This window comes from Eleutherodactylus coqui, chromosome 13 (genome assembly GCF_035609145.1).
Source record: "Eleutherodactylus coqui strain aEleCoq1 chromosome 13, aEleCoq1.hap1, whole genome shotgun sequence".
Classification (NCBI taxonomy): domain Eukaryota; kingdom Metazoa; phylum Chordata; class Amphibia; order Anura; family Eleutherodactylidae; genus Eleutherodactylus; species Eleutherodactylus coqui.
In genome coordinates, this window is record NC_089849.1 from 41,319,156 (window position 1) to 41,342,924 (window position 23,769).

Consider the following 23,769-nt stretch of genomic DNA (forward strand, 5'->3'; position numbering starts at 1 on the left):
TCTACTGTCTTCTCTCTTTATCCACCTCTCTCCCTCCCTCCTTTCCTTCTTTCACATCAGGCGGAGTTTCCAATCCCCAGCTGAGAGACCTCATTCTCGTGCTGGAAAATACACAGAGAGCTTGTTAGGAAGAGGTGAGGATGGGCCACAGCTGAGAGATCTGTGACTTCCCTTCACCACTCTAATAATCCCAGCAGGACCTGGGAATAACAGGCGAGCTTCTGTTCTCCTACCATCTCCATGACTATGCCCGGCGGAGGCTCCTGTATCATCACACCAACTTTCTATCTGTTGAAGGCTTGTAAGGTACAAGACGCCTGTTGCTTATGAATGAATGAATCTAGTGTCTAGGTGACCAGTTCTGGAGACCCTCGGCTGAATCGAACCACCAGACCCTGTCCCTAACCTATCCAAGACAGGTCAGCGCCACCAGCGGAGATGCAGGTAATGCTCATTTTCCTAAATCTTTATATTCTAAGAAATTGATTGCGTAATGAGGGTTAACTCTTAGTATGTTGGAATCTTACAGATATGACTTGTTGTAATTGCAGTCATGGGCAATTCTCACGGTTCATATAATAGATCTTCTTGCTCTGCTGCACACTAGATGGGCTCTCCCTAGGAGTGTTCCTACAAGAGGGAACTCCCTTAAGGATTGTTCCAGGGTTTCTTAGACGTGACTTGTCTTTAAGAGGTTAAAAGGACTCCCCGTGACTGCCTAAGATAATTCTTCGCTTTTGTCGTAAACTATTTTCCCCAGGGTGTGCCCTCTAAGCCTTCAACCCTACCGTCAGATTTCTTTCTAGAAGGGACACAAGAAAATTTAAGGAGGGTTTCTACAAATGATCTAATACTGTGTAAGGGCTTGGCTGGATATTTAGCGAGAATTGAAAGGGTTAATTCCACCACTCAGTCAGGAAAACGGCAAGAAGCCATCGAACCACTAAATATCCAATTATACATTAATGAATCCATCAACCTGTCAGTGGTTCCTGTTACAAATCACGGTGATGAACCATCGCATTCGAGGCTATTCCCTTCTGTAATAGTGAAAGAAAAAAAAGAAATGTCCGGACGTCTGGAACGTTAATGTAATACTTTAGGCAAACTCTGTGATCTGTGCAATCCGTCTGCGTACAGATGTAGCGATCGTTAACATGACCGGCGCCTTGTGATAACTTGCTTTACAAAATTGTAGTACACTGTAGTTTGCGGAATGCGCTAAACGTCAAGCTAACATTTGCTACATCTGTATATAACAAGACGAGTGGCAGACCAAGATGATTTTATTCCAATGACTGCCCTAACTTCTCTGTAGTATGGCCCCAATTATTGCGTACGCTTTACGCTAATCATATCACTCCAACATATTGTGCAGCGCTCTACACACCATGCAATCACTCACGTAAGTCCATGTCAGGAAGCCACCTACCTTATGCTTGTTTTCAGGGTATTACATTTTAAAACTCCCATGCAACTCCTTGGAAATTATACCTAATCATTATAATCTCCACCAAACGGATCATTAGGCGATGCAGGCAGTGTTGTCATGTGGCACAGGTACTACCTGTTGAGCTGTTGCAGCCACGATCTAGCAGTTAAGTTGCAATCAAGCATGTGTTCTCCATATCAAGACCATGTATAGGTACCGTCGGTCACTCGCTCAGAATCAACATGTTTATGGCTGCTTTCACATCTGTATTAGGGGTTCCATTTTTCTGCTCCGTTTGGGAAAGGGGAATCCCCTGGCCGAATGGGTCTGTCTTCTGACAGAACCAAACAACGTCAAATGGACCCCATTGAATATAATGGGGTCTGTTCAATTTTCCAGCAGCCTGGCATTTTATCGTAAGAAAGTACGCTGAATGCAGCGCTATTTCTTCCGCCATTTTATGCCGGATGTGCGCAATTACACAGTGTTTGACGCATCTCCTTGCGTATTGCGTGCATTTGCGCACCCCTTCATAGGCTATTAAGGGGGCATTGGGCGCGCAAATATACAGAAAAATAGAGCATGTTCTATTTTTCTTTCCCGTGACCGAAACGCGTGCGTTAAATTAGAGAAATGTAAAAAAAACATTGAAATCAATGGGCACTATTCCATGTGTATTGCGCACGCGAATATGCTCGCATGAGGCCGGCCTTAGGGCCCCTTTTACACAGAACAATGACTGTTCAGTTTATTGCTGGATCCTCCGAAAGGGAATCCTTCAGTGTAATCACAGCAGCGACTAAACGACAAGCTATAATTAATTTGATTAGTTCACCGTTCGGTTCATGCAGGCATAAAAATCAAAAACGATTGTGCCATGTAAACAGGCAGTCGTTCAACTATGAACGACTGCCTGTTTACTGTGAATGGAGGCGGACGGCCAGAAGAGATCTCTGGCCCGCTCCACCTCCACTCACAGAATGATAGCACAGGACCGATATTGTTGGCACAACTGCAAGCGCCAAACAGTCGTCCTGTGTAAAAGGACCCCAATGCTGGTCATACACAACAGATGAATGTTGGTGGGATCTGCCATGTGAATGAGGGCAGTACAATGGTCGAAACAAACATCATATGTATGCTGGATTTCATCACCTCCTTTATCGTCCTAGAAGGGTTTTGGCAGCAGCTATTCCTCCTCTTCCTATATAGAAGTTGGGCGAACATGCAGTTGGCAGACTTCAGGCCTCGTTCATACAGCCCAATGTTTGCAAAGTCACATGACCGCGTCGGATTTCGCATGAGGAATTTACTCATTGAGAGGGCAAATTCCGTATGTGAGTCTTCGCCAAAAGCCATGGTTTTTAGAGACAGAAATCACCGTGTGAAGATACCCTTAGTATGTTTTTGGAGTGTGGGAGGTAACTGGAGCACCCAGACGATACCCACACATGGGGATAACATACTAACTGCATGTAGATGTTGTCTTTGGTCAGAATTGAACCCCAGAGCTGCAAGGCAACAGTGCTAACCACTGAGCCACCATACTGCCCAATTCCAAATGCTCTTTTCTAAAACTGCCAATTAATATTTATATGGTAATTACAGTAGCGGTGACAGATTGATTCATTGATGAGAAAAGGTCATTTCCAACAGAATGTAAATAATTGGATGTTCTGCGATAGGAAGTCAGGTGGGAAGGTTGGACGGAGCACAAATCACAATGGAGGCGGAAATACTAATTAACGGTAGATAATGACCTAGTGTGCCGTAGACTTTCTACAATTAGGCCGGTTTCAGACAAGCGTATTTTTACACGCAGTGTAATGCATCTGTATTACGGACATGCGACATTACACTTGTGTAGAACTGGCCTTAATGTGAATTGAGTCTCTGTTCCTCTCACTTTATAGCTCTTGCTGAGATTAAAAAAGAAAATTCTCCAGAAGCTGTGCCACTCTTATTCATGGGTTGTGTGTAGTATTCCAGCATTCATGTAAATGGGGCAGAACTGCAGTACCAACCACTGCCTATGCAGACAAGTGGCGCTGTTTAAAAAAAAACCAAAACTAGCCTTTTTTTGTAATTACAGACAAAGGGAGTTCTACCTTTTAACAAACCATTTCCATTTTGATAGGAGTTGTTAAATTCCAAGCTTTTTTTAAGCCCGTGTCACACGGACACAATACTCACAAAATAGAACCTGCTGATTTCGATGGGTTTGTTCACAAGCGTGTATTTTGAATGCGCATGCTTTATTTTCCTGCGCATTGCACAGCTAAAGAACACATATTGAACTCATTAAACTAATTGGCCGTTCCATGGCTGGGAGCATTGGTGCATGTTTTTTTTGCTTGAGCAATAAAAGTAAATTTAAACTGTTGTTGCGCATGCAAATATGCAACGCCCAATCCACAAATGCCCATGCAAATATGGTCATGTGACTCAGGCCTGAATGAGATTTCCATACCGCAAGTGTTGTATCCTCCCAGCACATACATGTATTAGTCTGACTGTATATGTTTCATCACCCGAGACAGGGAAGGTCACAGCTATGTCTGAAATCATTGAGATGGGCCAGTTCCTTGGGATCAGCTGCTTATAAAGGTTGTACCCCGATACCACTGAGACCCCATGATCTTGAGAATGGGCAGCCTGTGTCCCCCTCTCCTCCTCACTGCGGATTTACTGCACCCCTGTAGTAAGGATTAAGATTAAATTAAGCAGCTGTCGCGCAAGCGCAGTGTGACTCCATACATTTTCAATGGGACTGTTGGAGATAACTCAATGCTTGTACTCAACTATTTCCATCAATGCCATTGAAGTGAATGAAGCAGTGTCTCGTATGCATGACCACTGCTCCATTCAGTCTGACGACACTGGAGGTGGTGCAGTGAGCCTGCAGTGAAGGGGAGGACACAGGACCCCTGTTCTCGGTTAAGTGGTAAAAGTCTATTCCAGTACAGCCCCCCTTTAACAACTTTCCTTCTGTGCTGACCCTCATGCATTCTCAGTGCAGCAGTGCTAGAAACGCTGTTAGCACGCAGCCTGTCATGTGCTAAGTATTTCATCCATAAAATACTTCCTTTTAGTAGGTTTTTAGAAGGGAAAATTATAGTGTTACTCAGGGGCATAACTAAAGGCTCAGGGGCCTGGGTGCAAAAGTTCAGCTGCCCCCCCCCCCCCCCCCCTCCATCTGTACCTATACCCAGAGGCGTAACTTGAAGCTCCGGGGCCCCAATGCAAAATCTGTAATAGGTCCCCAATTATAATGCTTTACTCATAGTACTGAGCTCCCTATATGGAGAAGAGAGGCCTTATGGGCCCCCTAAGGCTGCTGGGCCTGGGTGAAGCCACATCCCCTGCCTCTCCTATAGTTACGCCCCTGTGTTACTACTTTCAGGCATCTGTTCAAGATAAGATGCCTTTAAAACAAATCTATGATATACAGATAAAATCTACACAGGGCCAGCGTTAGGAGGTGGGCAAACCGGGCAGTTGCCCAGAGCCCCCATCCCCATAGGGACCCGTGACTTCCGTGCTGTCGTTGCTGTTCAGCAGGCGCTATCCTTCCCCAAAGATAGCGATCAGGCAGTGGCACTGCTAAAAAGCACAACAAAACAGGAGGCCGGGGAGGCACTTGCAGCAGCACAACGGTAAAGGAGGAAGCAGTAGCGCTGCGGCATGCTGTTATATGCTTTTAGGTGGTTTTAAGACGACTGTATTTGTTTTTGTACACGTAAAAAATAGGCGCGCAACGTGCAGAGAATAGAGCCCATTGATATCTATGGGTTCGTTCTCATCAGTGTTTTGTGCACGCATTTTGTAGGCGCGTAAAAAAAAAATGTCCTGCTCTATTATCCTGCGTATTTGTGCACCAAGAGCCTCATAGAAATCTATTGGGAGATGCGCAAATATGTACTCAATATGTGTGCAAATGCCAATACACTGCGCAATCCCATGGGGCAAAACAACACATCTGGACCTCATTACGTTAAATATCCTTTTAAATCACGGAGGGGGTGTATCACAAGTACTTGTGAACTGACCCTGCGTGCACAAAAAGTACAGTACTATGCACCAAACGAGCACAAATCTACCTTGTCAAACCTTGTTCACTGAGCATATGTGTTGCGCTGAGGGGAGCACACTTGCACATACAGTAGTTTGAAACTGCCCTTAGAGCAGATTCCTGCTGTGGTGGGCGCAACTGTGCTTGGCAGCACGGAGCATAGTGTCGCCTGCATGAGGGGAATCCCTTCCCCTTCGCCAGCTGTGCAAACTCCACGCCAGAGCGCAGGAATTTGAAAACTACTGTGGGAAGACAAGTGCCACCCGATGCGTGTGTGAAAGATAGGGCAGGTTCTATATTTTCCCAGCTGTAAAAATCACGTCCGGGAAAAAAGGTGGTGAAAACAAAAACTATGCCTCCTCTTCTCTTTTGCTGCCCAGGGGAGTGCGTGCCACCTAGGACCACTAAAAGTTGCTAAATTGGCCAACAGAGGGCCCATGGCTGCCCAAACATCCCACAGACTCCATGCCATATTCCACCGTGAGCTGCCACAGCTGAGATGAGAAAGGAATGACCTGCCACTTCTCCAAGCCTGAATGCTCCTGGTTTAAGTATATATATATATACATACATACACACACACATATATATATACATATATATATATATATATATATGTATATATATATATGTCTGAGTATGTATGTAAAAGTATGCCTGTTTTTTATATATATATATATATATATATATATATATATATATATATATATAAATATGGCTTATTCACAGCCACTGCTTCATGACTCTTGGTTAACACTTTAAGCAAAGAATCAGACGAAAACATTGGTATTAGTGTATCTTGACGCCACCAGGAAGTCCTGGTGGAGACAAGAGTGACAGGGGGTGACGCCCCCTGTGGCTGATTGGTTTAAAAACATGGCTTGGCTGCAGGTCCTGGCTGCCGTGTATAACTGTTTTGTGCTGGTTCCCAAGCCCTTAAATGTTCTCCCCGTCTCTCTGCTGCGAGCTACAGTACTTGGTTACCCGACGCCGTGTTTCTTCGTCCCTGTCGGTCTGCTGAGGCCTCCTACTGTTGCCTCTCCGTCGCTCTGCTCCCATGTGTTTGAGCTTTATGAGCGGCGCTGTGGTAGCGGCACCGGCAGTCTTGTCCCCAGGGCAGTGATCCCCGCTAGTGCAGTAGCCTTGCCGCCCCTCTTGACAAGCATCTGATGTTGGTTATATACCTGCGCTGTAATCCCCATCGGGGCAGTGCTCCCCGCTCTTGCTCCTTAGTCCCTGCCGCACAGCTCCCCGCTCCTGCAGACTATTCACCTAACGTTTGCCGCTGAAGCTCCTCATCTCCCCTGCGTGCCAAGTTCTCAACTGCTGTCGCGGCTCCTCTAGGCGCCTGAGGCTGCAGCAGTGTGTTCGTCGCCGCTTGCCGCTGCAGAAGCTCATACCCAGAGACACTGTCCTGGGGAAACATCCCTAACCCTAAGAGTCCATGGCAGCCAACAGTGAAGACACAGCGTGCTGCTCGGACCTTGAATAAGTCACCCAACAGGGAGCTAGGGGTGTGACAGGGGCTGTCAAACCCCTGGTTTCCTGGTGGCGTCAAGGTACACTAATACCAAGAACATCTACTTTCACTTTTAACAAAGAAATAGAATGGAAAATTCTACTTTCACTTAGGACAAAGGAACACTTGGAGGGGGGGGGGGGGATGTAGAGTTTTCTCGGCATCATACAGTTTACACAGCTAACAGCAGCGTATGGTACTTTAGAAGAAAACATTCTAGTTAACTGCATTTTACATAAGAGGTAGCGAAGTTAATAAGGCATAAGTTAGTATGCAGTAGCTACATCCTATGTGTAGAGAAACATTTAGAAATAGCAGGAAAGTCTATAGTATACTTCAGCTTTCTGGCCGATAACAGAAAGCAATAGCAGTTGTTACAGTATTACTTTTTCTAAGTCCCCGTACCACAATATGAGTGTATGTTAAAAAGTATGCCTGTGTGTATGTGGAGTGTCTGTAGGGCCCATTCTCACCTGCGTTAGTGCGTTCCGTCTCTTTGTTTCATCCCCCCCCCCATTGCTTTCAATGAGTATTCAAGAAATCGCGTTGCTGCAGACTGTACTATTCGTTTCAGTTAAAATGAACTGAAACATAACAGAAGGGACGCAAACAGACAGCAATCTAGTTTTCTGAAAACTCATTGAATGCAGTCGGGAAAAAATGAAAACGCTTAATTCTGATTTCCACTCCAAAAATAAAACCGAGCAACGAAAATCCCTGATGAGAACGGGCCCTATGCCTGTATGTGTGTATGAGGATACCTCCGCACTATGTATTCTCCACTCAGAGGCGTAACTTGAAGCTCCCGGGCCCCAATGCAAAACCTGTAACAGGGCCCCCAACTATAATGCTTTATTCATAGTACTGGGCTCCCTATATGGAGAAGAGAGGCCTTATGGGCCCCCTAAGGCTCCTGGGCCCGGGAGCAACCACATCCCCTGCATCCTCTATAGTTACGCCCCTGTCTCCACTGTATTCACTATGTACTATGGATTTTGTGCGATTCCGCAGCAAAGTCTGCATCAAAATCCCTCTATGTTTGGTTGGATTCTCCACAAATATTACCCACTGATTGAAACCTGCAGTGAAAATCTATAGCATACCGATGTAACCCCGCTAGCGAGTCTCGTGTTAGCGGGTTACTGCTGTAATGAGTTACAACTCAGCGTGGCTACGCTATTTGAATAGTACAGCCGCTGTCCAAAGTTAATGGCAGCGATGCGCTATGCAATTACCGGCTTAAAGGCGCTGCAGACGCATCAATGGTTCTAGTCTCTGTATTGCACACATATATTTTACATCAGGAGTCCTTACTGAGTTGACTAAATGTGACTGTTGGTGCAATATTTCAGAATTTGGGGGCCCCACTTTTAACTTAGCCCATGGCCAAACTTAGGCCTCATGTACGCATGGATTCCACGTGGGAACTCTCGTACGAAATCTGCCCATGCCCGCGGTCGGCGACCCTATGTACCTGTCCGTGTCTTCTTTCTTTTGCACCGTGGATGTGTGCGGACATGCCAGCCGGCGCACAGTACAGATTTTTTTTTTTTAAAATCTCCTGCCTTCCCGGAATCCGCGGTCTGTTCGCAATGTCAATTGTGGACGGGCTGCGGGTCAGTTGGCTTCCATTGACCTCAATGGAAGCAGTCCATGCGAGAACCGGATTAAAATGGAGCAAGCGGCGCTTTTTTTTTTATCCGCGAGCGGAAACCGCACTTGGTTTTCACTCGTGTGCAATCGTTTTTCCATTGCATGCTAAGGAGGGGTATTACTGCGGAATCCGGAGGCGGACACCCACTCCAGATCCCGCAGCAAAAATGCGCCCGTGTGCATGAAGCCTTAGTCTAGAACCATCCCTGACTACACACAGAGCTCTTTACTATCAGTTACTAGTTTTCTTCTTCATCCACAGCTAAAGTGACATAAAACATTCTGCTGTTTGCTGCTCGGCACCTTCTGTGGGTTACCAATCGCTATAAAATGCTTGGAATGCCAATTAAAGCCTAATTAGGGCCAGCTGTCTTCTTTTCCCATCCATGTACATCAGGTAACTCTCTCCCCCTCCCTTTTTCAAGTTTCCATAGAAGTCTTTGGGAGCTTGCGGTGTATTTCGGCAAACGACAGGGCAAGACCTATCTTTTTGCGCAGCATCTAAAATATGCGTCCGCAAACGCTCACGTATGCCGTATTTTTCCAGGCGCTCACGTGAACCCATTGGAATCCAGTGCTTTGCATGGTTGCATTTTATGTGCTTTTTTTAACACCGCTACATGCCCGCGTAAACACAGTAGTGTAAATAAGCCCTAATTGTAAGCCCTCATCCACACAGGCATATCACATGAAAAAAACGCTGCAGCGCAAAATTCCGTCGGTCAACAGAAATCCTCGTAATAACTTCTAATGCTTAAATAGAGCCAGCTGTCTTCTTCTCCGAGCGCCGGACGCAGGTGAACTCCCTCCACCTCCCCTTTTTTCAGCTCCAATAGGAGCCTATGAGTTTAGAGGAAAATGGTCCGCAAAGCACGTCTGTCGCTCTGGAGGAACTCTCCGGGGCTGCGGTCCTCACAGGACCATATTTGCACGTGTTCCGCACGTGTATATTATGCACGCACAATGCGCAGAGAGTAGAACCCATGGATGTTAATGATTCATTAGCATGAAAGTGTTTTGCGTGTGCATTTTGTTCGCATAGGACCAGCTCTATCATTCTGTATACTGCGCAGCAAAGGCTCCCATAGAAGTCTATGGGAGGTGCGCAAATGTGTAATACGCTGAACAATTCCATGAAAAAGACAACAACACATATATCTGGACCTCATTAAGCAAAATAGCCTTTTAAATCGGGGGGGGGGAGGGGGGGTTCTGCACACACATGTGAATAGTTCTATGCACCAATATGTGCGCAAATCAACCTTATCCACTGCGCAAATAAGTTGCACTGTATACGGTCGTCTGAATACTCCCTAAAGTTCTCTAGGGGCTCATTCAACACAGGTATATTTTCTGTCTGTATTAACTTCTATATTTTTTACAGACCTGCCACGTTTCTCCGAAAATAAGCCCTACTCTGATTTTCTGGGGGAAGGGCAACCATTAAAGTCTACGGGATTGCATAAAAACGAAGCCAATACACAGTTGCATGCATGTTCTTAGCATTTTTTGGACAAGTAGCCAGAAGACAGTGCAAAAAAGTGACCTAAATTGGGGCTTTTTGTGGTTTTTCTTTGTGCATGAATAATGCAGTAAATACGGATGCTGAGCAGATGTAAGAATCGCGCACACGCAGCAAAAACACGTGTACATCCACATGCAGTGACAACGGTGCACTCCTCACAGACTGAAAATCCAGATGCCCATGTAGATGGAGCAACTATCGCTCAGATAGCCTCTCAAAAAAAAAAAAATCGCCTCTCAAAATAGAAAAATGGAAACTGTGGCTTCGTTTTTACTATTAGGATTCTTGGCCGTTCATTATACGGGCAAGAAAAGATAGGACTGCGCCAATCTTTTCTGCATGTAGTGAATACATTTTGCGGGGAATATTTTGGGCAGCAACTATGTTCCCACGGCTTTTTTCAAACTCCTGACTCTATTTACCACATAATAGGGTAAAAACACATGGGCGCATTCGCTAATACGCTCACCGCTACGGAGTGTATTAGCGCATGAACCAAGTTGTTTTTTTTTTAATTGACTATTCAAACTATTCCACGCTAGTGTGCACGATTTAAAAAAAAAGGGAGAAATGTCCTGCCTATTCTTCTTGCACGTAGCATTAACGCGTGAGAATCGCGAGAGTCGTAACAAAACCATTGAAACCATGTGTAAAAAAACGGCTCCCCACTCGTGCCATGCCATTGCATATGCACCTGCAGTGAAATCGGTCAGTTTTGCACTCGCCTCTAAATGAGGGCTTGCAGCTGATTGCAGGGGGATCCCAGCAGGGGGACTCTTTGCGATCTGCCTGTTGTCAAAAAACACATCTAGTAAGTAGCTATTGTAAAAACCAATACTGATATCGACCCCGACAGTGTGCAGGAGCTCTCATAGGGAAACATGGGAGATTTAAAAAAAAAAAAAACGCAGAAAGAACATGACACGAGTGAAATCATCTCAAATGTGAAGGAAATCATTGGTTTCATAATTCTGTGTAAGATTACTGGCAAATCAGCGGTCCTAAGAGAGGGTGAACCCACCTGAGTGACATGAGGATAGGCCACAAGGCTAAATGTCTTGTATGTTGGGCTGTGTTATTAATAGGTATCGCAGAATGGCGTCCCGTGCTGCGCTGGTCTACGCAGAACGTACCACTGGCTCCTGGTCCAAGGATGCCCCATCTACAGTAATACGGAGTTGATTGTTCTAGCTCTGTATACAGAACCTTACTGATGGCATTACGTTGGGATCTTTGAGCTTGGAGGGCAATGGTTGTGGCAGCCATGTGAATATACAGTACAAACACATCAATGCTGCAGCTAATGTAAAGGAAGTGGATGGCGCAGCCACAGGGGAGCAGCAGGCATTGCAAGGTGAGTAATGTTTCGTTTTTTTTAAGTCACCCTCTGTCACGGCAGATGGCATACGACAGAAGTCACAGAATGCAGACGACAGTTACAAAAGAATAGGAAACTTTAGTTCTAAACAAGCAGCTTAGAGAACAGTCCAGAAATCCAAAAATAACGGTAGCGGCACTGGACCCTGACTATGACTAAGTAATAATATTACCTTATGCACAAACATCAATAATAACGTTTCAGACTTTGCATAAAACAATTATAATGCCGGCGACACAGAATCTTACTAAGGCAACTTGAACTTTATCACAGGCTAGTGGAACAATAAATCACAACTTCATGCACACAGTTCGTGAATAATTGCAATACTATTCACGCCCTGCAGAACACTGATACAGTTTGCAGAAACTCCAATAATAGTGTCCATAAGTTTCTAAGCTCGATCCTGGTAAAAGTCTCAGTCACAGTTGTTTGCTAAGTATTGGAGTCTTCTTCGATTTACCAGCATCCCAAGGATTAGTGCTCATCTGCTATGCTGCTAGCAGGCCTTTTGTAGTCCCTAAAAGGTTGCTATTGGGGTGCACATGGTTCGGTTTTTAATGAGGCCAGCCTCACTTACAACCCGTTGTGAATGAAATCCTCAATGTCCTCCGTGAGTCTGGATGCAGGGCTTGGTGGCGCAGTTCCGAACTCACTCTCTTTTCCGCAGATTATTACACTTCTGTTGACAGCTGTCAGCAGAGCTTCTATGATCCACTTACATGACCCTGCACTCCTCTGTGGAGCAGATTCATTTCCTTTTATACAGCCCCAGAAGGTTTGGGACCATTCTGCTGGGGGACTTGATCTCTATTCTTCCCTATGATAGAATGCAGTCAGCTCGATGGTGACAATAATCCCTTCCTCCTCTTGCCTATGTTTGTCAGAGAAGAGGGTCACAAAACGGTGCCTAGTAAGCCTCAACAACTGGCTCTATCCAGCACCTGTCTTTCTCCTTCAGTCCAAGCTGCGAGCTACTCTGAAACGCTACAACCTATAAGGGGCCAAGCAGGTGCTCCCTCCTTACACCTCCAGTCCTAGTACAAAATTTGTCTCAGGACCACAGCTGGATAGAGTAATCTTACTTGGTACATTCAATTTGTATCATTCTTCCCCAGTTCCCATGACCCCTACTTCAAAATGGTGGCCCTGCTGCTATAACCACCCACTACACACTATGCATTAGTAGTCTCAGGCACTTTATGCTGCTCTGATTGGCAATGCTGCTCACGTAAGCAGCGCTGGCCAATTAGAGCAGCGTGTAGTGTCTTAGACTACTAATGCTCCACCAGTGCTCGGTCTACATCAGGTAGTCTAACAAGTGGTGGTGGCCATTTTGGAAGACAGGCCATGGCAACCAGCAAATCCTGGGGAAAACAGCACAAGAAAGAGTGCCAGGTAAATTTATTTTCCTTCTAGTCCCTGTACAATTTTTGGCCCGAGATCAGAGCATTGCTTTAATTTCCACCATTCCTCCCATTGTCACAAATAAGTCAAAAACACCCTTTAGATTCTCAAATTTGGTAAATATTGGTTAGGATACAAAATCGGTCATTCTTAATTATTAAGCATTTGTTAATTAAAAGCCGCAGATAAGATTTCTCTCATAGAATATGGTCTCGGGGATCTTGGCAACCAACTATTGTAATCCCCGGATTACCTGGGGAGCTCAAATGTATTGGTGGCAGACAACAGTTTAGTTGTACGTGATCCAACCTGTGCAATTTGAGTGCTGAGTCTCTTAAATGCTCATGACCTATACTCGGGATACACTATTAATCCTTAATTGTGGGGCTGCCACCTGGTGTTCGGCAGGATGAATAAGCTGTGGATCTCATTGTTTATGCAGGTGTAGTTCAGGCACATTCACTCACGGTCTTTTTACACGACCATTGGCCTGATGAAGGGAGTGCTGATCAGCACTTATGTCGATCAGCGTTTTTTTTTTTTTTTACATGGTCCAAGAATTAGCTTATGGGAACACAAAATTGCTAATGTGATCGTTTATCCCCATAGGTTGGCTGTACATCCGCCTGTTCACATAGGCACATGTACTACTAAGCTAAAACGAGTTGATCAGCCGATTAACAAGCGCTCACTCATTCGTCGGCTGATCGTTTGTCCCTTTACATGGCCTGATCGTTGTGTAAACAAATGTTTGGAGAAATGCCCTTGTAAAAAGGCTGTCATTCTACAACAATGCCTCTATAGTGCCGCTTTGTATTTGCTCTTAATGTCCTGTCTATGAAAATAAAAGTACTTAGAAACTTTTCTTTTGGACCACGAACAGATTCCTTGGGCCTGAGGAAGGGGGTTCTCTCTCAACTTTTATCTGGAGGAGACCCCCCCCCCCCCCTTTCTAAGTAAGTGGCAAAGCATATTGTTTTGTTCCTACTGCATGAGCGCATAAGTTATACAAGCAACTCGCTCCTTGTATTTTTACCCCATTTTCTATAATTTTGGGGTCCTTTTCCTTTTTGCTGCTCTCTGTACCCATAAATCACCTGCGGATTTGAAAGAGTACCTAACATTTGAGCCTGGCAGTACTTGAGGTGCTAGCGGGAGGCTTTTGTTTTTTCTACAGGAGCCCCGATTGGCACCAGGTAAGGTCCCTTTTTTATTGCATGATTAGACGAATATAGTCACCTATTGCACTCCATCAAGGCGCTGTCCTCATCACACTGTGATTTTCTTCTGGAGAAGACACTGACTTCGGCTGAAATTCCTAGTCATTGTTGGAAGCCTTGGTAAAAGGTCAGACATTATCTTTCAGGAATTCTGCCTTCCCATAGGGGGTGCTGTAGAGCCATTGTTCCATCTTCCCATTTGACACATTCAGAAATTCAGAGTGCTTGGGTAAATATTTAAGGTAAAGTTCTGGTTTCCTGCTCTGTTATGGGAGCAGGAAAACGGGATCCCCTGGCCGAACAGATCCGTCCCATAACAGAACCTAATGGCATTCAACAGACCCATTAACTATAATGGAATCCATTTGGTTCCTGCATTTTTACCGGACAAAAACATTCTGCATGCAAGATATTTGTTCGGCATTTCATACTGGATTTGCTCCATTTGCCCTGAACGGAACCTCTAGTGCAGATATGAACACAGCCTCAGCCCTTGAAATCCCCTTTAAACCTGGTTGTAACTGGTATTTAGTGCTGCCATTAGTATTCTGTACACGCTGACTTGTGATATGCTGCTGTAGAAACTACAAAGGACATACCTCAGTCTTCCTCGAAGACGCCCCATATTGTATAAGCCTCGGATTTGTCCTTATTTGTCAGAAAGCAGATTTTGTAAGGCAGTGGTCCTGGTTATGTAATAGGCATCCAACCTCTGCATAATCATGCTGGCATTTTGCCGCTGGTGGCAAAACTATGTAGCTTCTGCTGTCCCCAGCAAAAACTTGTCTAGTTAAATCAAGATAGAGAGAACGTCATCTGCATGTGTCTTGTCGGGATTCATGACAAGTGCAGGAAGAGCGATTATTTAATGTAATGGAAGAGGGTGAGAAGATGACATTCCCTTATCTGTGTCGGACAGATTAAAGAAGGCCTGTCAGCTCTTCTTATATGTCTGGGTTAGTAAACGCTTACATTCCCTATGAAATCATCATTTTGAAGCATGTTTTCTTAGAATTCTACCATTCCTTTATGAATCCTCCTGGAAATGTAAGAATAAATGTACAACTGGGTGTAACTTGTCAGTGGGGCGTGTCTCTGCACAGTCTGGCATTGTCCAATCAGAGTAGACAGTGGCAAACAGTGTAGAGACTCACCTTACTGATAAGGGGAATGGTAACACCCAGTTGGTCATTTATACATACATTAACAGGAGGAATAACAGAGCAACGGCACAGCATAGACTTCTAAGAGAAGATGTTCAAGAATTTGTTATTGTATGGGAGATACAAGTATTTACTAAAATATACAAACCATGGGAGCCGACAACTAACCGTTAAAGGACTTGTGCCAAAATTTAGGCTGGATTCACCTGGGCGTATTTGCGCATGACTTTTTCTTTGCGAAATACATAGAAAATAGAACCCATTGATTTAAAGGGGTTCGTTCGCAATAGCGTATTTTGCGTGTGCAATTGCATTGTGCAAAAAAAAAATGCAGCATGCTCTATTTTCATACATATTTGCTCAGGAAAAGAACACATCTGGCACTCAATTGGCACACAAATTTGGCCTTTTCAATGGCATGGAGCATCAGTGCGTATTTTTGCGCGCACGCAATCATGCATGACTTGCAAAAGGTACAGTAAAAAAAACGCAGTTGCACGTGCAAATACGCAACTTTCATTCCGCAAAAACTTGCACAAATATGCGTATGCTCATGTGAATCTGGCCTTAAAGTTATGCCTTATCTACAGAATTGGGGATGACTAATCAGTGGAGGGCCAACCATTAGGACCCCCACCAATCATGATAATAGGGTCTCAATTGTCCCTGAATAATTGGAGGGTTGGCAAGCACATGCATTGCCCCTACATTCATGTCAATTGGAATGCCAGAATTAGCTGAGGTCAAGCGCTGGGCCATCTCCAGCAGTCCCAATGAAATTAATGGAGCAGCGCTGAGAATGCTCAGGCATTGTTCTGTTTACACAGGGGGACAGGGGACCCTGTTCACATGATCACTGCATGTTTTGGCAGTCACACCCCACTGATCAATATAGGGATAACTTTAAATATTAGTACAATCACTTTAAAGGCTATGGAAACCTTTGAGTGGCAATGTATTTCTTTTTACCTAAATGCGTGTATTTTGGGCTGACATTCATTTTTACAATAGGATTTCTTTAAGTATTTTGCACCATTTGTATTCTGCAGCTTTTACACATCATTGTATATAGAAACTGCAGACTGACTTTTAATAGTAAATCTGTCAATGAGGCTGAAATGACTTCTTAGTTTCTCTCTTGATCTTTCTTATGAGTTCATTTATGACCTCAGCAAAGTTTATCTTTGTTGTAGTCATAAATTAGCTGATAAGAACAGTCAAGAGAGGAGTCATAAAGGGTGAAAACCAAGCTGGCAGCCTCACTGACAGATCTCCTATTGGAAATCAGTCTGCAGTTACTCTATACAGTCATATGTAGAAGCTGCAGAAGCCAAACAGTGCAAAAATTTTTAATGAAACTGCATTGCAAAAATGATCATCAGCCCAAAATACATGCATTTAAGTAAAAACAAATTGTCCCTAAAGGGGTCCATAGCTTTCTAAATTATCTCATGTGTGTATTGCTAGACACAAATTAGGTCCCTGGTCTCTGTTTTAGGATTCAAGGAGTATCTGTGCTGATGTGGATTGTATTAAGTGAAGATAAGAGGTAGAGGTCTACATGAGAAGCTGTTTTGCTTAAAAGGATGAGTGGAGTGTCATGTTTTCTCATTTCTGCGTATTAGGTCGAGGCGAGAGTTACATGTTCTGATAGCTGATGTTTGTGTAATAGGAGAAATATTGAGATGGAAAGTCTTATTGGAGTCTGGGAAGGATATATATATATTCTTATATCTGTGTATTAGTGGATGATGTAAAAAGTATATGTCCTGATATCAATGCTCTAGGAGGTGGTGAGGAGATTAGCCCATACTTACAGTCAGAAGGACAACTAATTACACCTTCTTTGAATTCTATGGTTTTACATATGAGGACATAATTTAAAAAAACAACAACTGGCCCTAAAAGATCTTAAAACTAGGTAAATACAATCTCAGATAAACAACAACATATGACAAATTACACATTATTTATTTAACAAAAACTAGGCCAAAATGCAGAAGCAGTGTGTGAAAAATTAATTACACCCTTACTCCTTCCATAGGAATTAAGAGGGTAAGTAGCAGCCAGGTGCAGCTAATTAAATGTCCTTGATTAATTGATCATCAGCAAGTGTGACCACCTCTATAAAAGCAAATGTTTTGCCAGTTTGCTGGTTTGCACATAATTAAAAAAAAACAACAACTGGCCCTAAAAGATCTTAAAACTAGGTAAATACAATCTCAGATAAACAACAACATATGACAAATTACACATTATTTATTTAACAAAAACTAGGCCAAAATGCAGAAGCAGTGTGAAAAATTAATTACACCCTTACTGCTTCCATAGGAATTAAGGGGGTAAGTAGCAGCCAGGTGCAGCTAATTAAATGTCCTTGATTAATTGATCATCAGCAAGTGTGACCACCTCTATAAAAGCAAATGTTTTGCCAGTTTGCTGGTTTGCAGCATTCAGGCATCTGTTACCATGATGCCAAGAAGGAAAGACCTCAGCAATGATCTTAGAGAAGATATTGTTGCTGCCAATCATTAGCAAACCATTTGGAGTCCATCATCCTACAGTGACAGAGATTATTCACTAGCGAAAAATGTTCAAGTCAGTTGACAATCTTCCCAGGAGTGAACATCCCAGCAAATGCACCCCGAGATCAGACCGTGGAATGCTAAGAGGAATTTTAAAAAAACAAACAAAGAGCTACATCTCAGACTCTAAAGGCCTCCGCATATTAAATGATCGTGACAGTACAATTAAAAAAGGACGGAACAAGTACAGCATGTTTGGAAGGGTTGCCAGGAGACAAACACTTTTTTTTCTAAATAGAACATGGCAGCACGGCTAACCTTTGCAAAGGAGCATCTGAACAAACTATAAAATTTCTGGAACAATGTCTATTGGACAGACGAGACCAAAAAGGAGATGTTTGGCCATAATGTGCAGCGCCTTGTTTGGCGAAAACCAAACACAGCATATCAGCATAAACACCTCATACCAACTCTCAAGCTGGTGGTGGATGATTTAGGCTTCTTTTGCAACCTTAGGATCTGGGCACCTTGCAGTCATCGAGTCCACCATGAACTCCTCTGTATACCAAAGTATTTTAGAGTCAAATTTGAGGCCATCTATCTGTAGTGGCCAGAGGGTCCTCCAGAATAGTCACAATCATTTGTCCTGTAACACCTTGCTATAGGTTCCTTGTTGTTTATTCGTTCAGTTGCTTCCGACTCTTTGTGACCTCGTGGACCAGCCAAAGCCAGAGCTTCCTGTCGGCTGTCGCCACCCCCAACTCCACCAGGGTCCAGTCCGACACCTGAAGGATATCATTCCTCTATCTTGGTCGGCCCCTCTTTTTTTTGCCTTCCACTTTCCCCAATATCAGCATCTTCTCCAAGGTATCCTGTTTTCTCATTATGTGGCCAAAGTACTTCAGTTTTGCCGATAGTATCGTTCCCTCCAGTGAGCAGTCAGGCTTTATTTCCTGGAGTATGGACTGGTTTGATCTTCTTGCGGTCCAAGGCATTCATAGAATTTTCCTCCAACACCACTTTTCAAAAGTGTCTATTTTCCTTCGGCTATGGATTCCTAAGAGATATAAAAGGTGCTGTACATTGAAAAAACGCTATTTTTCCCCTTTCTTCTCTAAACTAAAGCTAAACTGCTTGTCAACAGCTGGCTGCTTGTCATGCTATCATTGATTGGTGGAGGGGTATAGTGTGATGGTCTGGAGCGGGAAAATACCAGACGGGACAGGAAGTGAAGGAGAAGTTAGTAGGCAGTTGGAGTTGGGAGGAGGTAGTCAGAGGAACACGTGTGAGTAATTTTGCGGAGTGAGAAAAGACAAAGCGTGTTCTGAGCAAGGAAGTCAGGATTCTCCAGCTTCCTTATCAACCAGCAGTGTGGAGAAGAGAATTCAAGGCCGTTTTCCACTAAAACAGTGAGTTACTAAAATACCTGGTGAAGTCAAAGCCAGGGAAACTAAAGAGGCCATTTGTATTCTACTTCGCTACTGCCTTAAAATCGTCCAGTAAGCCCAACAGATAACTAGGACTGTGGGAGTTATACCGGGGAAACCTCTAGAGTCAAAATAGAGAGAGAGCGTTGAAGAGTAAATTGTGTTCTACTGTTTTCAACTGTCAAGTAACGTGTCATCTCTCTACCATGTCTTAACCTCTGCCAAATTACTACAAGACTACTATTGTGTTTTCTGATGAATGCAAAGCTTAAGTAAACCTGTGCACTTCCAGTTTACTGAAACAAAGCTACCAGGACTCGTGTCTTTTATTATGTCCTTAAGTATCAGAATCCCTGATGAAGTGCTGGTGTCACATAACAAACCTTTGTTAGAAACCATAAATTACAAAGCCTTTTGTGCCGCTGTGCAGTGACCGAGCCAGGCACCTTTGCCACCATTGTCGGGAGAGATTACAGAGCCACTTGTGACAACCATCTTTCCTACTCGTGGTCTCCCCCACTTTAGCGCGCCCTGCTCAGACACTGCATATCCAAAAGTCAAAGCTTGGCCAAAACTGGGTAATGCAACAGAACAATAATCTCAAGCACACCAGCAAATCTACATCAGAATGGCTGAAAATGAAAAACATATTTCACTGGAAAAGAGCCAAAAATGCAATACCTGATAAAGTGCAGAGCAGGCACAATCGCCATAAGGCCGGCACAATGGCCGTAGGGTAGGTACAATGGCCGTGGACCCTAGCAATATGCAGCAAGCCAGACTATAAACTGAGGGAGCTAAATTGTCCACTGCAGATTTATATGCAGTCACCCACTCAATCCAGCCCAGATTGGGGAGGAGCGACTGCAGACAACCTAATCTGCAATGTGAACGATACCATAGAAGCCAGCCAATGGATGGGTGCGTCCCACAATACAGGATTACAACTCACACTCACATAGCAGTGGGTTGCCCTGTATCTCAACAGTGGGCCGCACTGGCTGACATCTTGGGCTCCCCCAGAAGTCTATAGCAAACTGCATAAAGGAAATATTGATACACACTAATAAAATGTGGGTGTTAGTTTAGCATTTTGGCCAAGACGCATAAGCTGAAGGGCTGAAGCAAAGGCTACACCGCTTCCGTCAGAACCTACACCATCTCACTGTAAACTAAATTAAAATCAGACAAGGGGGTTGGCTGGTGGAGAATACCACACCCAGCGGGCTCAATTAACCCCTACCTGTGAAGGTGTGCACAAGGAAACCTGTAGAACCCCAGATCTCAGAAGCACAACCTTAGATCAAGGTGCTGCAACGGCCCAGTGAAAGTCCAAACCTCAACCCAATTGAAATGCTGCGCTGTGACCTTAAAGGGGTTGTCCCGTGAAAGCAAGTGGGGTTATACACTTCTGTATGGCCATATTAATGCACTTTGTAATGTACATCGTGCATTAATTATGAGCCATACAAAAGTTATTCACTTACCTGTTCCGTTGCTAGCGTCCTCGTCTCCATGGTGCCGTCTAATTTCAGCGTCTAATCGCCCGATTAGACGCGCTTGCGCAGTCCGGTCTTCTCCCTGGTGAATGGGGCCACTCGTGCCGGAGAGCTGGTCCTCGTAGCTCCGCCCCGTCACGTGTGCCGATTCCAGCCAATCAGGAGGCTGGAATCGGCAATGGACCGCACAGAGCCCACGGTGCACCATGGGAGAAGACCCGCGGTGCATCGTGGGTGAAGATCCCGGCGGCCATCTTGCTAAGGTAAGGAAGAAGTCGCCGCAGCGCGGGGATTCGGGTAAGTACTAAACGTTTTTTTTTTTTAACACATGCATTGGTTTTGTCTCGCGCCGAACGGGGGGCCTATTGAAAAAAAAAAAACCCGTTTTGGCGCGGGACAACCCCTTTAAGAGAGACGTGCATAAACGAATGCCCACAAACCTCAATGAGCTGAAGCAACGTTGTAAAGAAGAGTGTGCAAAAAGTTCCTTCAGAAGATATGAGAGACTGATGAAGTAATCATTTTCTGTATGACTTTAAGTTATTACTACTAAAAGTAGTTCTACAAGCTATTGATTCATGGAATGTGCTTCATTTTCACACACTGCACTTTGGCCCAGTTTTTGTTAAATAAATGATGACACGGTGTATTTTCTCATGTGTTGTTGTTCATCTGAGGTTGTATTTACCTAATGTTAACACTCTCTAAGGACCAGATTTTTTGATTATGTTCTGATATTTAAAACCATAGAATTCAAAGAGGGAGTACTTAGTTTTTCTCTGGACTGTATACATTTTGCACTATTTAAAGTTGTATGTACAATTATGTCCTATTGTATTCACTCTCAATTTCTTTTCTTTTAGAGAAAATGTAAATACCTCGCACTCCGCCAGTCCAGAACCTCATCCTTATAATCCCACCCTTCTGAGTATGCTGCAGGCGGGCCATGCCTTTCTTAGACTGGTACCTTCGACGCTCACTGGCAACATGGCTGCTTCTACACAGTTTGGTCCTCATGTCTTTCTGCTTTCAGCCAGCCACGACACTTCCCAAAGGCTGCCATTCCTCCGAGGAGGATGGGTACAAGACTCTGAGATGCAGCAATGCCCAGATCACAGAAGTACCCAAAGACATTCCCAATGACACTAATCGCCTGTATTTAGACTTCAACCAGATAACCTACCTCCCTTCCGATGCTTTCCGTAACCTCCCAGTTCTTATGGAGCTAGATCTTTCACACAATTCCTTGGGTCACTTGGATATTAATGCTCTCAGGGGTTTGAGTGATCACTTACTCTCACTAGACCTGTCTTCCAACAAGCTAGTGTCAGTCAACAAGGAGGTCTTTGCTAATCTTAAAGCCAGAACCAACCTTTCTGGCAACCCTTGGATGTGTGACTGTGATCTTCAGGAATTGATCCGGATGGTTGAATTGGATCCAACTTCCTCCAATGGGATTGTCTGTGCTAGCTCTGTGTTAGAGGAGCATGCTGGAAAGCCCTTTCTGCAGGTGGTTAAAGATATTGACTTGTGCAATACCTATAAGAGGACCACAGATGTGGCCATGCTGGTCACAATGTTTGGATGGTTTGCTATGGTTATCTCATACTTGGTGTATTATGTACGCCAGAACCAGGAGGATGCCCGACGCCACCTTGAGTACCTCAAATCCCTGCCAAGCAAGCAGAGACATAATGAGGAGCCCTCTACACTAAGCACTGTGGTTTGACTTTTGGAGAGACTTCTAGTTAGGGTGGAAATTTTATTTTTTGCTATTTGCTTACCCTGTGACTTAACACTTAAGCTGGAAAGTAATCTTAATGCTGCCATTTGAGAGTTTCATAATATTACGCAACAAGACGTACTGTTCTCACATTTTCTAATACTTGTACAAAAAATATTCTTGCTCTTTATGTTGATAGATATACACATAGACAAATGACCAAATGTAGAATAGATAGAATATGTAGACTTAAAGACAACTTTGTAACAACCACCTAATATTTAGGTGGACTTTTACCATGGTTCGTGGCCTCCAAACTCCAAGACACAGCAGGATAGAAATACATGGATCATACAGTACATCTGTGTTCATTGATATCAAAATGGCACCCAGACCCATCAAACATCTTCTCAAGGTTCATAATTGGATATATTAAAAAATCTGGAGAGATATTAATCACCAGAATCAACCCTCAAAGGCCAGATAAATGGTCATTCTTTGGAATTCAACTTCATGGAAACATGTAGTCATCAGGTCATTGAATGACTAGTTACAAACCTAGGCCATATAACTGAAGGCATGTAGGACAGTCATTGTGCTCTTTGAGCTGATCTTGAGAGAACGTCCCAAGATCAGTTTGTTCCGACTTTGGGCACTATAATGACATTGGCACAAGGTCTATGAAAATAAGAGTTTGGATCGTGATTTTTTTAAAATTAAGTCATTTAGAGCTGCAGTAACAATTACATTTAGTCTCGGTACAATCTGCAGAGCCACCTTACGCATCTTGTACATGATTCTTCTATAAAATGGAGTATTCTGTATCTGGGATGGGTTGATTACAGGTATATTTTTAAGGACCCAAAACCTCTGAGCTCTCATGATATTTCTGGCTGTTCACTTGTACATTAGGTTGGGTTCACACCACATTTCAGGGTGCACACAGCTTTTCTGTTGCTGGGTTCTACCTGAAGCACTGAAAATGGCATTTAAACAGAACCCTGGATAGAAACATAGATTTTCATTAATTAAATGAAGGAGTAGTGTAGGGTGAAAAAGATGGGTGGAGCAACCCAATTTGTGGAACCTAGAAGTGAAGGCTATGGTGAGGCCGTAGGATTAAGAACCCTCTTACACGGGCAGAGAAATCGCTCAGATTCCCATGATCAGTGAGAATCTGAACAATCATTCATCAGTATAAATGCATGCTTGACTGAGCATTAAAC

The 23,769-nt window shown here is 44.0% G+C and overlaps 1 protein-coding gene across 1 annotated transcript; it reads left to right on the forward strand.

Moving 5' to 3' along the window:
- The first annotated feature begins 155 nt into the window (after positions 1-155).
- LRRC3C (leucine rich repeat containing 3C) lies at positions 156-22,797 on the forward strand. The gene is made up of 2 exons (XM_066588226.1): positions 156-444; positions 21,684-22,797. Exon 2 carries the CDS (start codon positions 21,767-21,769, stop codon positions 22,547-22,549), a length of 783 nt encoding a protein of 260 aa, XP_066444323.1. The 5' UTR covers positions 156-444; positions 21,684-21,766; the 3' UTR covers positions 22,550-22,797.
- The last annotated feature ends 972 nt before the right edge of the window (positions 22,798-23,769 follow it).

What these genes read in the sequence shown, in the direction of transcription:
- LRRC3C (XM_066588226.1), top strand. Translation starts at nt 21,767, where the DNA reads ATGCCTTTCTTAGACTGGTACCTTCGACGCTCACTGGCAACATGGCTG.